The sequence below is a fragment of the Tachysurus fulvidraco genome, chromosome 22 (assembly GCF_022655615.1).
Source record: "Tachysurus fulvidraco isolate hzauxx_2018 chromosome 22, HZAU_PFXX_2.0, whole genome shotgun sequence".
In the NCBI taxonomy this organism is placed as follows: Eukaryota; Metazoa; Chordata; class Actinopteri; order Siluriformes; family Bagridae; genus Tachysurus; species Tachysurus fulvidraco.
In genome coordinates this window covers 1,888,589-1,901,088 of record NC_062539.1, presented here as the reverse complement: position 1 = coordinate 1,901,088, position 12,500 = coordinate 1,888,589, and the positions used below count along the sequence as shown (strand labels likewise).

Here is a 12,500-nt window from a genome sequence, read left to right as displayed (position 1 = left end):
TGTATTCTATTTCTCTCTCATTCTATTCTCATTCTATCTCATTTTCATTTCTATCATTTCCTCTCTTCTCTCTCATTCTCTCTCTCTCTCATTCTCTCTTTCTTATTCTCTCTCTCTCTTTTTCATTCTCTCTCATTCTATCTCTGTCTCTCATTCTCTTATTCTCTCTCTTTCTCATTCTCTCTCTCATTCTCTCTCTCATATTCTCTCCATCTCTTTCTCATTCTTTCTCTCTCTCATTCTCTCTCTTATTCTCTCTCTCATTTTCTCTCTCTCTCATATTCTCTCCCTCTCTTTCTCATTCTTTCTCTCTCTTATTCTCTCTCTCATTCTTTCTCTCTCTTTCTCGTTCTCTCTTACTCTCTCTCTGTCTCTCTAAGAAGGCTGATAAAATCAAGAATTTTAATTGATTTTAATTTTTGTTCACAAAGTATGAACAGTGTTGATGGTTTTAAATGTGTGTGGTGTTGGGAAAATGTGTTGTGCTCTGTGGAGGAAGGAGAGCTGAGCTTTGCACCAGACTTCTAATCACCCATGTTTTACTCAATGTAGAAACCATCTTAACATCTTTCTTTATTTATTTAATTATTAAGTCACCATGAATTGTAATGATATGTGACTTGTGTAAATAAAGTGTTGAAAAACTCAAAAGTCTCTCTCTCTGTGATTTATCACACAGGGTACCACCAGCTGTGCCACGCGCCCATCATCGATCCCAGCGTGATTGAGTCGGACGATAAATGGCTCTGTCGCGACTGCGTATTTGCCACAACAACAAAGGTTTGTTGGCATTTATTTCGTATTTTTCTCCTCTCAATGCTGCCACCTGTTTATCTCGGCTCTGAACGAAACGCTTTCCTACGTCGTGACGCGTGTTCGTATGCCCTGTTCTTTATTGTTATTCTTTTACGAAAGACATTATTTATAAATTATTCATACAATAAACAATTTCCACTTGAACCATTTGGTGGTTTGACGATTTCAGAGAGGCGGTGCGCTGAAGAAAGGGCCGAACGCCAAAGCGCTGCAAGAGATGAAGCAATCTTTACCGTATTCCTTGGAAGAGCTGGTGTGGGACCAGGGCCATAAAACCAACATCCAGCAGTGCTACTGTTACTGTGGAGGGCCTGGAGAGTGAGCACACACACACACACACACACACACACTCCATACAGCCCAAAGTATGTGGACACCTGATCATCACACCTACATGTGGTTTTTCCACAACCTTTTTGTTTCGGTTCATCACGGACGGTGTGTTCTGGTCTTCAGGTGGTATCTGAAAATGCTGCAGTGTAACAGATGTAAGCAGTGGTTTCACGAAGCGTGCATTCAGTGTTTACAGAAACCCATGCTCAACGGAGACAGGTACACAAAACACACACCATCGCATTCGACTTGTCGTCACTTACTCCAACAAACGCTTATACAGCTGTCACGGGGATAGACTCGAAGCAGAATAAATATAGAATTACAAACTCAGAAATAAGTTATAATTCTATATCTGTAACGACATCGTTAATCACAAAGTCACACGAAACGTTAACAAAAAATAATTTTTTTTTGGACGATAAGAAGAAAACAAAAACTGTATAAAAAAAAATTTTTTTTTATTTTTTTATATACGAGGTGGTGGCTGTAATATTAAAAGACGATTTTTATTTATTTTATTTATTTTTCTTCCCCCCACAGGTTTTATCAGTTTTTTTGTTCAGTTTGCAGTAGTGGACCTGAGTACCTCAAACGACTGCCTCTGAGATGGTGAGTTTCAGCTCTGGATTATTGACCTGCACTAAATGTGCTTTTAAACGTTAAACCTGAGGGCCTTTTTACACCCGGTCACGTCCTGTGTTGTCTCTGATCCGATAGCTATCTGATTTGTTAAAACTGTCCCATTTACATCAGGCCACATAAACGTGTCTCGGCGAATCGGATATCGATCCGATCTTTCTGCTCCCGCCCAAAATGCTAATATATTTTACCTCATTTCTGGGGTAATTGAAACAACACACTTTGGTGTATGCGGTTTTCAGAACGCGATCAAAAAGAATATGGGAAAAACTGGTTATGACGTTTATGCTACAAAACACAGTGTTTACTGTTTGCTGCGTTCTCGCTGGCGGCAGCAGCGCGTTTTAAGCCCCGACGAGACGCCTGGGTGAAAGATCACCTGCGAGTGACGTACTTCCGTTTGGGAGGAGTATAGCGCTGACGTATGTGGCTCGAACAACCACATGCATTTACACCTGTCCAGTTTCATCTGAAACGCGTCCCAGACCTCCTCCTGAAGGGGTTTGTACTATCGGATTTATATCCGTCTCCAAAACGTTTCGGAGGGCATTTAGACCTGGTCTTTTTACCATCGGGTAGATATCAGATCACAGAAAACGCAGGAAGTGACCAGGTGTAAAAAGCCTTAATGTCGTCCGGCTGCGTTATTTAAATCCTTTTCCTCTTTGTTTATCTCCAGGGTAGATGTTGCACACCTAAGCCTCTACAACCTGAGTGTTATTCACAAAAAGAAATACTTCGACTCCGAACTCGAGCTCATGGCTTTTATTAACGAGAACTGGGACCGGCTTCAGCTCGGCGAGGTTCGTGTCGTCTAATCCGACATAACGGGTTCGGTCTGATCTGTTAATCTGACCTCTTGTTCTCTCTCCAGCTCACGGACGTCCCCAGGTCGGAGCGATACGAACGAATTCTGGAAGCACTTAATAGCAACCCGACCATGTGAGTCTGTACACGGCGTTCATCTTCTTTATATACGGTGTTTATGTCTGTTATAAACGTCTTATTTATATATACGAGGTGTTGGCTTTCAGGTTCATGTCCGGGAAGGAGATCAAGAAGAAGAAACACCTTTTTGGGTTACGGATCCGCTTCCCTCCGGGCCCTCAGAACTCTGAGTCTCTGTCGGACAGGGAACAGGAAAAAGCTTCACATGAGATTAAGATTAAGGGCAGGAAGTCCATGAAGCCTCCTCATCCATACAGGTAAATCATCATCATCATCATCTTTATACTAATCAGTAACAAGTCGATTGTAGTTTGTCTTCAGTGGGCGTGGCCTGCCCTGCTCCCCCTCCCCCACCCTTCCGCCCTGTTTTACATTAACGGCTTAATTAGATAAAAAAAAATTTAAAAATGCACAAATTATTGGTTTTGATTTACACTTAAAGGTGGGGTCTCCGTCGTTTGAAAGCCGATGTCAACATTTGAAATCACCAAAACAAACACGCCCCTAACCCAAACGGGTCCCACCCCTGTATCGATACCACACATACATACATAACCCAGGCGACTAACAGAAAGAAACGTGTCTTTATCATAGCTGAAGGGAAGAACAATACGATTGTAGATAAACAAACAAGCAAAAATGCCACACAAGCATAATCATGTAAAGGACAAAGGCATATATTAGTTCTGTGTAACAAAGCAAAACCAACGTTACTCACCTATCGAGAAGGAAAAAAGCGCCTCGGCGTCTTAAGTAAAGTCGGCCACATATTCACAGGTCGGAGTTTCCCGAGTCGATAACTCCTGAGCTAAACGCTGTTACTACACAAAACGCGGTTGTAGCTGCCTCTCTACATTACTACGATAGAAAAGAGGTGTTATTTGTGTAGTAACAGCGTTTAGCTCAGGAGTTATTGACTCGGGAAACTCCAACCTGTGAATATGTGGCCAACTTCCTGCTCCTTCAGTTCTCTCCAGTGCTGGAAAGCTGATCCTATATTAACACGTCCTACTTCTTGTCCTTATCGTAAGTCTTTCTTCTCTTTCTTTCTTTGTTTTTATCCTCCATGTCGATGTTAAAACCGCTTTCTGCTCAATGAACACACTCTCTGCCCATATCGACAAGCCCCGCCCCTTTCTACTCATTGGCTACACGTTAGTTTTGATTTTTGTTTATTTTGTCGTCCCGATGCGGTTTCCTGAAGCGCTTCTCAGACAAGAGACCCCACCTTTAAGTGTAACGACTACAGAGACGACAACATCCTACTTCCTTTTGAGCTTTATGCACATCGCACACGTACGAACATATGATCAGATAGGATCAAGCTACGGTTAGGAAATAACGGAAACTTCATCGTACCTAAGGCCCTGCTATTGCAGCACCATTCTAAGATTTAAGTCTTTATCGACGTCCACTTCAAGTTCCTAATAACACCAGAAACCTGAGTTCTGTGAGATTGTTGTGGTGGTTTTTTTTTTCAGTACGGTCACCAACGGAGCGGTGAAGAAAGGTAAGAGGAAGCATCGCTCACACTCGATGGAGACGCTGGCCAAGCTGAGACGATCAGAAGAGCTTCTGGCTCAAGTGAGCGTCGATAAGCTTCTAACTTCTAAACCTCGTTGGAAGGTTTGTACAGATACGAACGTTTTTTTCTTTTTTTTTTCTCCCCTGCAGAATCACACGAGGTTCCCGACCGCCGAGAACGACGCGCTGGACGTGACCGCGTCTAAAAGGTAGCTCATTTTTCCGGCTCAGAGACGAAATAACGCTGTACCCGACGTGACCGTGACGTAAACCGTGTCATGTTTGTTTCCCCGAGCAGCGTCAGAGCCGAAAAGTCCGCGCCGTCGTCGAGTACCTCGGACGCCGACTCCGTTAGTGCCACCGCTATGAGTGAAACTACCTCAACTAGTGTATCCAGGTACTGACCCCATCTTCGGTTCTGAGTTAGAGACTTAAGATTGAGCCTGAACCAGACGATGAATGTGGTTCTGACCGAGAGCTCGAAATCTTGTGTAGATATTAAATATCCAAACGGACCAGAACGGAGGCTCCTGATTGGTGCGCCTTTTTTTTTTTTTTTTTTTTTTGGAATCGCGACTGATTCATGTTCGTTTTCAGGAAAAAAGGTTGTCTTTTTATAGACGTTTGGTGTAGCTCCAAATGTTTTTCCCATTTTCTATTTATTTGTTTGTTTGTTTGTTTGTTTGTTTGTTTGTTTATTTCCTCCCGTCTGTTAGTCTCAGTAGCTCCAGCAGGACTCTGGTTCTTCAGCCCCCAGTGAAGAGGGGTCGAGGACGTCCGAGACGAGCGCTGCAGCCCCCGAACCCCGAGATTCCACCACCTCTGCAGCCCGAGCCCACGCCTTCTCCCACACCTACACCCCTCTCACGCTTCCCCCCGACCTCCATTACCCAGGGCCTGGAGTCGAGCACTCAGCTCAACCTCCTCAGGAACTCCATCAGCAGCTATTTTGGCGCGGCCGGGCGCATGGCGTGTGGCGAGAAGTACCGCGTCCTCGCGCGCCGCATCACTGACGACGGCAAAGTACAGTACCTGGTGGAGTGGGAGGGTGTCACCGCCTCCTGAGCCTACACACACACACACACACACACACACTTCAGAACTGTGCTGTTTGTGTGGTGAGGTAAGTGGAGCAAGAGTGTGTCATTATCTCGAGTTTGCTGACTTACCCTCACACACTTATATACACTCACACACTCACGTGTGTGTATCGAATGTGCCATTCAGTTTCACACTCTTCAGCTTTTTTTTTTTACTAACGTTCGTGTCATTCCGCGAGAGTGATTTAAAACTGTGCCTCTTACATTACGTTTTAATAAACAAATAAATAAATAAAACACACACAAAAAAACCGCCTGCCTTGTAGGTTCTAGATACCACACGGTGCCACACATCAGACACGTCCTTGACTTCCTGTCCCACCTTCTAACCGCAAACACACACACGTTCTCAGATTATTTTTAGACCAGTTGTACTTCTAAGTACGTAAACTCTGTGAACTCCCCATCTTCCTTCCACGTCTTTTGTTTCTCGGTGTTTAAAATGAGCAGGAGATCCTACACGAAACACGGTTCTTCCAAGCCGTAAACAGGAACTTGACGGCGAATAAAAACGCATCATTATTACTCTTAACGCTTTCAACTCGAGGCTGAAGTTAACGGAACGTTTCTTGTTATTTTGGTGGAAATGCGAAAGGACGTGTTCGTAAAGCATTTAACGCGAATTTGTCATCGAGGAAAAACGCGTCGCCGCCGTGCTCCTGATGTGTAAAAAATAAATACATTAAATAAATAAATAAAAATCCGATGCTGTTTGCTGCTGCAGATTTAAAGTATTGTATTATTATTTTAATTTTTTTTCTGGACAAGAGAACGGCTTTCAGTTCGATAGGGCACATTTCTCACTTTCTTTCTGTTTAAAGCGTACGTTTTATATAAACTCCGCCCATCTCACGTCGTGCGTTAAGTTCGTTTTTTTTTTTTTTTTTTTTTTTTTTCCGTGACGTTCAGACAGAAATTCTTCTTCCCAAGACTGATTCTTTGTTTTAAGCTATCGATGGCATTAATCCTGGGGCGGGGGTTTTAGATTCATGGGTGTGGTTACTGAGATCCATGGATTTATTTTATTGTTTCTTTTAACCCCTTTTTTTCCCCCTCATTTATTTCTGGAATTTATTTTCCGCTTTGAGACGTCAGACACAGCTTCCTTCGCGTGACACAGGGACGTCTCCGTCAGAGGACAGAACTTTCCTGGACTTGCTGTTGGACATTATGTTGATGATGTACAGTATGCACAGTATTAGAAGCTCAAGGATCTTTTATTTTCGTAGCGCCTTCGGTTTTCTTTTCGTCCTATGCAACACGATATTCAAATGAGCTCTGTGACTGTTTGTTTCTTTTGTTTGTTTGTTTGTTTTTTTTGTTCATCTGCTTCAGGAAAATAAAACAGCAATATTTTTCTTACGATCTCTCTCAGGCTTTTTTTTTTTTTTTTTTTTTTAAGGTTTCAGTGCAATTTATTGCTTCTGGAGGGGGAAAAATCTGTTGCGTTCTTTCACGTCTTTCACTTTCCCCCTTTTTTTTTTTTTTTTTTTTACTCACAATGCCGTGCTGATAGCTGTGCGATCAGATTTTGCTCGTACTTCATCTCTGGTTCAGGAGATCGATGCAGCAGCGCTTTACTACCTTTCGGCTCTCTCTCGCACCTCACCGCTCAAACAGATCGGCTTCTGCTTCCACGGCCGGTTCTGGGACTTTTGAGTTTGCCGTTTTTGCCCTGACGTCGTCACGAATCGGACTGTTCCGGACTTTGCTCTTAATAAAAGATGGGTGAGAAATGAAGTGCTGACCGTCATCTCTATTTACGTTCAACGATTTTCTGACTTCATTGCTAGCAACTTCATCATCATCACACAACCTCAGGCTTCTCACAGAATTAAAACACCACACCAAAAGACACGTGAGCAGCAGAATCTTTCGACCCATCACGGATATCAGGATCTAAACACTTTGCGTGCGTTCCACATAAACGTGCTGTGATTCGTAGGCGTGCTGTAGCTCAGGGTTGGAGCGCCGTGTTCGCAGCATTTTGTTTCTCTTGTAGCATTAAGTGCTGAATTTCTGAGACTTTTTTTTTCCCCTCAGTTCAGACTTTTGCTTTGTTTGTTCATTTGTTTTTATACCGAATTCCCTGAGGTTATGTTTTTTTGTTTGTTTGTTTTGTTTTTTTAAATAAAAAAGTGTTCATGACCCACTCATCTCTGAGTGCCGACTTGATCGGCACACTCTTTTTTTGTTTTGTTTTGTTTTTTTTCCCTCGATCTCAACACTGATACCTCTTTTTATTCCAGTAAATGATCTGTATGAACTGTTTCTTACTTGCTGTACCAGAACTACATCCATACAGCTTTGCTTTGGTTTTTGTTTTTGTGTTGTTGTTTGTTTTTTTACTGGCTTTGAGCAGGCTTCTGTAGCCAAAGAATAAATTCATCAAATTTAAAATGTGTGGGTTTTTTTTTTAGTCAATTTCTGGGTGATGATTTAAAAATACGCTTCGGGGTGAAAAATGTCTTTAAATCGCTGATATTTTATATCGTACTAACTCGTAGGAATTTTATTATTGTCTTATATGTAATTAATTGACATGTTTGTAATTATTTCTAAAAGAATTCTATATTTAATCTGTTCTATTAAAAATGTGGTAACATTTATATATTAAATAAAACCATTTAATTTCATAAACATATATGGAAATAAAGATATAAACATATAGATATGATTTTATTTTTAGATCTATGTATTAAACAGGATGTAAAGAGAAAGAGCAGTTTTTTTATTTTTAAACTATTTGTTCATTATATTTGTTGTTTAATTAACGTAAATATAATTAACATAAATAGTTAACACAAAATAAAACCATATTAATGTAAATTATATTTGTGTTTTAATTGAAGTCCCGCCTGCTCCACTCTGATTGGTTAATTATATACCGCTAGTATTCACCGCCAAGCTTGTGATTGGACAGTTTACCAGTCGTTCACAGACATTCATAATCGACGCGCCAACGTTCGCGCGTTTTTTTGTTGACCAATCCGCATTCAGTACGTTTTCCATCAGCCAATCAGAGGCGGTGGTATTGAGTGGCGTTTTGTTTGGACGCTGCTACCAAGGAAATCTGGATAACATTGGCGATTAAAGCAACGTTATCGGTAACAACTTTTACGTTTGATCCTGGTGATTCAGTGTTTATATAAATAGACAGTTTATATGAATAGATACTGCAGGAAATGTGTATAAAAGTAGTTTTTGTAGCAGAAAAAAAGGTGAAAGTGGAACTTAGCTACTTAGCTTAGCAACTGACAAGCTGTTTGTTTACATGTCCTCGTGCCGTAGGTTTCTGCTTTAAATATAAATATATACGCGTAATTATGACTATTTATGAGGTTTATTCTTTTCTTAAACGAATACAAATTCTAATGTATTCAAAAGTCTGTTTGTGTTTTGTTTTATGGTTACAGAATTAAGTGAGAAATGTGAACCGGATACTTTTGCTCATCACTGTGAGGCTATGAGAGCTTCCTGATGTGTAACTCAGACCGAGAGCTGATAGATGATGTGCTGTCATTAAGGAATCAGTTGCGACGAACCGAGTTTAACCTTCAGGCTCTGGGAGAACGGTTAAGGTAAGAACAAATGATTCAAAAGAGTCAGATTCACTGATTCAGAAAGAGTCTGATTCTGTAGTGAATCAGTGATTCAAAAGAGTCAGGTTCACTGATTCAGAAAGATTCGGATTCTGGAGTAAATCAGTGATTCAAGAGTCAGATTCGCAGATTCAGAAAGAGACATATTCTGTAGTGAATCATATCCAACTGTTAGACACCAATAAGTTATCCTGCAGTTTTTAGCATGTATAGCATCATGTCATCGAGGAAACTAATGTAGACATCTTGATGGTTCAAGATGCTCAGAATGCATTGTAGTTTATAACACTGAAGCTTTATTACAGTTCAGTTTTATTTTCTGAATCATCGTTTTTCAGCCAGTCAGAAAATGACAGTATTGACAGCGTTAAAATCGGAAGCGGATCGGAAGGTTTCCCGGGTCAGATCACCTTCGACGATCTCCACAAACCTGGTGCCGTGAAAGCATCGTCATACCCAGGAATAGTGGCGAGATCCAGCACTCCAAAGCCAGCAGAGCAGAAAAAGTGTGCACGATCGCACAGCTCTGACAGTAGAGTGAGTCTGAGTTTGTTGTGTTTGGGGGTTTTTGTTTTACCTTAAGTGTGTTCGATGTTACACTTATACTTATAATGAATGGTGTGTTTTCCTGCAGCCCCGATCAGACAGAGGCATGGACGATGAGGTGGCTCATCTCAGGCGGAAGCTCAGCTCAGTGAGGGAGGAAAACTCGTCTCTGGTGTTGGAGAACAGGCAGTTGATCAACGACCTGGAGGCTGCACAGCTGGAGATCGCCAGCTCAAAGACTAAGGTACTTTCACCATTGGATGCACATGATGTACAAGTATGCATCTCACATTATAAAATTTTACTGAGAATATTTCCAAACATTTTTAAACGATTTTCTTTGCTCCCTAATAATATTTTTGTTCACAGCACTAAGGTTCAGAGGCGTTTATATCCTAATAATAAGTAGAAGAATATTTTGTTCCAGTTAGACAATGATCTTGGGATGTTTTCTTTAATATACCGTGTTTTACTGCCTCGTTTGGTCCCACAGATGCGCGTTCTAGGTTCCACCATAGGTGCAAAGACCTCCAGCGTGTCCTTCTTGAAAGAGCAAATCCTGGACCTGGAGGCACAGCTAGAAGCTCAAGCCAAAGCTTTACAGTAATTCTTCTGTTCTTCCTAATTTAAAAACCTCATTGTATTTAAATGTTTTCAGTCCGGTTGTAGATTAAAGCTCGCTATGAGGAATTAAATAAATAATTGAACGTGTGTAACTGTTTAAACGTGCGTTGTAGGGAAGCAGACCTGAAGCGTGCGGCGAGTGAGCAGACCGCACTGCAGTGTAACAGAGTGGTGGAGAAACTCAGAGAAGAGGTGAATGCAGTGAAATCGGAGCTATGTGAGAAAACCGAACAGTGGAAGCGGTAAGGGATTCGTGGAGGAACGTGTCCGTGTATCGTTAATTTTCATTAAACTGAGGAGAAGTTTTGTTTTTTAAAGGACTGAGCAGCAAAGGAATCAGGCTTTGCGAAACGCTGAGAAACTCACCGTGGCTTTCAGAAACTACAAAGAAGATGTTGGGGAAAAATTAAAGAAGGTAGCGCACAATCCTCAGACCCCCCCAAACTAATATATTACCACCAAAATAGGCTTTTTTTTCTCTCTGTCCAATCTCTCTCTTGGGTGCAGGTGATGGAGAACGAGGGCAAACTGAAGACAAGTTTAATTGAGTGTGACCGAGAAAGAGAGGAGCTGGAGAAAAGATGTACAGAGCTAGATAGAGAGAAGGAGAGGACAAGCCACAGGCAGAGGTAAGCAACCTCCTGTGAGTCTGGACGCACGTTAACGTTTCTTAAGGCATTTTGAAATTCTTTAGAAGCACCGTTCTCTTTCAGCCGGGAGCTGAAGGAAGCACGAGTCCAATCTGAGGTGCTCTCCAGCGAGCGTCAGGAGCTGCAGGCCCAAGTCCAGAAAGCGTCGGAGCAGCTGGATCGACTGCAGAGGGAGCTGAAGCAGAAGGAGACACAACTGCATGAGTTGGAAGGACTCAGGAGGGAGAGGGAGGACCTAAGACTCCTCACGGCCTGTCAGGAGCAGAGACTGACTCAGACTCACCGGGACATGGAGCAAGCCAGATCAGAGCTGGCCAGCCTGGAGAAGGTCCTGGACATGCTGCATCTTAGAGAGGTGTGTAGGCATAAGCGTACATGTTCATACACGAAGCCTAGCCTTATGTAGTCTAGTATCGTTATTCAAAGGTGCACACAGGCCCCGCCCCTGCACTGTGTCTATCACACAGGTCACACCCTTTCATTGAGAGAAACGTGTAAGCCACACCCCTTTATTGAACACAGCGCACATCCCCTTTACTCACGGATTCTGACGCCACAACCAGTCCGAGTTTACGTTTAAAGGCTTATAGTTGCTTTTCCTGCATCTACTGTTTTTCAGAACGGCGACGGAGCTCTGTGTGCGAATCCGTGTCATTTACCCTCATTGCCTTTGAGCTCAGTCACAGGGAATCTCCACCACAAGCCAGGTGAGTGTAAAAATGTGTGTGTTACAGTTTCAGGCAATTTCCTGTGTGGTGTTAAATAAAGCTTTAGAAAAAAAATTGTTAACCTAATTTCGTGAGTTGTTTTAAGTCGGTTTATGTTTGTCTTTCACATGGACACAATGATTTCTGATGACTTGTATATGTGCATGTGTGACGTAGCAAGACAGGAAGTCGTAAACAGAGGACTGTCTATCAAATGAGATTATTAGTATATTATGCCACACCCACTCTCATCTCCCTGATAACCCACGGTCTCGCTTATGCGCCGAAGGTGAGGGGTATCAGAAGCTGCTGGCAGCGCTGCAGAGCATCGAGAAGGAGAAGAAGAGGCAGGCGAGCGCCGCACACGGCCTGCAGGAGAGACTGAGCCGAGCACAAGAGGAGATCTCATCCCTCCAGACCTCCATCACACAGAGAGCGTCTCACTACCAACAGCTTCACAACCAGCTGCTGGATAAAGCTACTCAGGCCACCATGATGGAGAAAGAGGTGATTCATTCAGTGGAGGTGCTTTAAGCAAATCCATTATTCACATGGTGAAGTATTTTTTCTGAAAGATGCTTATGTAGATAAAGGAAAAGGAGTCTCTAATATCAATATGTAAGAAGAATAAATCCTGTAGTGTCGGTCCTCACACCTGCCATGTGAATATCCGATATGTAAACAACACGTAAGTAATGTGTGTTTCTGTACAGCTGAAGAAGAAAAGCTCTCGTCTGGCCGTGCTGGAGAAACAACTACAGGAGAAAAGTGCTGCTTACTCACAGGCTGCTATTAAAGCCAGCCAGCTGGAGCAGGAGATAATGGTAACACACACACACACACACACACACTCATTCACACACACACACACACACACACACACACACACTCATTCACACACACACACACACACACACACACTCATTCACACACACACACACACACACACTCATTCACACACATTCACACACACACTCATTCACACACACACACTCATTCACTCACACA

The 12,500-nt window shown here is 42.4% G+C and overlaps 2 protein-coding genes across 5 annotated transcripts in view; both read left to right on the top strand.

Annotated features, from left to right (window-relative positions):
• The window catches only part of mtf2 (metal response element binding transcription factor 2), a 10,709-nt gene extending 2,946 nt beyond the window's left edge, over positions 1-7,763 (top strand). For all 3 annotated transcript variants that reach the window (XM_027158183.2, XM_027158182.2, XM_027158184.2), the window contains 11 exons: positions 680-780; positions 986-1,134; positions 1,273-1,368; positions 1,693-1,761; positions 2,471-2,594; positions 2,666-2,733; positions 2,826-2,996; positions 4,221-4,323; positions 4,414-4,472; positions 4,562-4,660; positions 4,980-7,763. In XM_027158183.2, coding sequence (XP_027013984.1) covers positions 680-780; positions 986-1,134; positions 1,273-1,368; positions 1,693-1,761; positions 2,471-2,594; positions 2,666-2,733; positions 2,826-2,996; positions 4,221-4,323; positions 4,414-4,472; positions 4,562-4,660; positions 4,980-5,328 — 1,388 coding nt within the window. In that variant the 3' untranslated portion in view covers positions 5,329-7,763. The remainder of the gene's footprint in view (positions 1-679; positions 781-985; positions 1,135-1,272; positions 1,369-1,692; positions 1,762-2,470; positions 2,595-2,665; positions 2,734-2,825; positions 2,997-4,220; positions 4,324-4,413; positions 4,473-4,561; positions 4,661-4,979) is intronic.
• A 551-nt stretch (positions 7,764-8,314) lies between these two features.
• Positions 8,315-12,500, top strand: part of ccdc18 (coiled-coil domain containing 18) — an 18,599-nt gene continuing 14,413 nt past the window's right edge. The window contains exons 1-12 of one of the 2 annotated variants that reach the window (XM_027158179.2): positions 8,315-8,470; positions 8,780-8,944; positions 9,304-9,502; positions 9,600-9,755; positions 10,005-10,114; positions 10,249-10,377; positions 10,454-10,550; positions 10,643-10,764; positions 10,849-11,140; positions 11,405-11,492; positions 11,782-11,999; positions 12,206-12,316. In XM_027158179.2, coding sequence (XP_027013980.2) covers positions 8,844-8,944; positions 9,304-9,502; positions 9,600-9,755; positions 10,005-10,114; positions 10,249-10,377; positions 10,454-10,550; positions 10,643-10,764; positions 10,849-11,140; positions 11,405-11,492; positions 11,782-11,999; positions 12,206-12,316 — 1,623 coding nt within the window. In that variant the 5' untranslated portion in view covers positions 8,315-8,470; positions 8,780-8,843. Of the gene's footprint in view, positions 8,471-8,502; positions 8,651-8,779; positions 8,945-9,303; positions 9,503-9,599; positions 9,756-10,004; positions 10,115-10,248; positions 10,378-10,453; positions 10,551-10,642; positions 10,765-10,848; positions 11,141-11,404; positions 11,493-11,781; positions 12,000-12,205; positions 12,317-12,500 lie in introns of those variants that run through there. The other variant, XM_027158180.2, reaches the window with a different exon arrangement.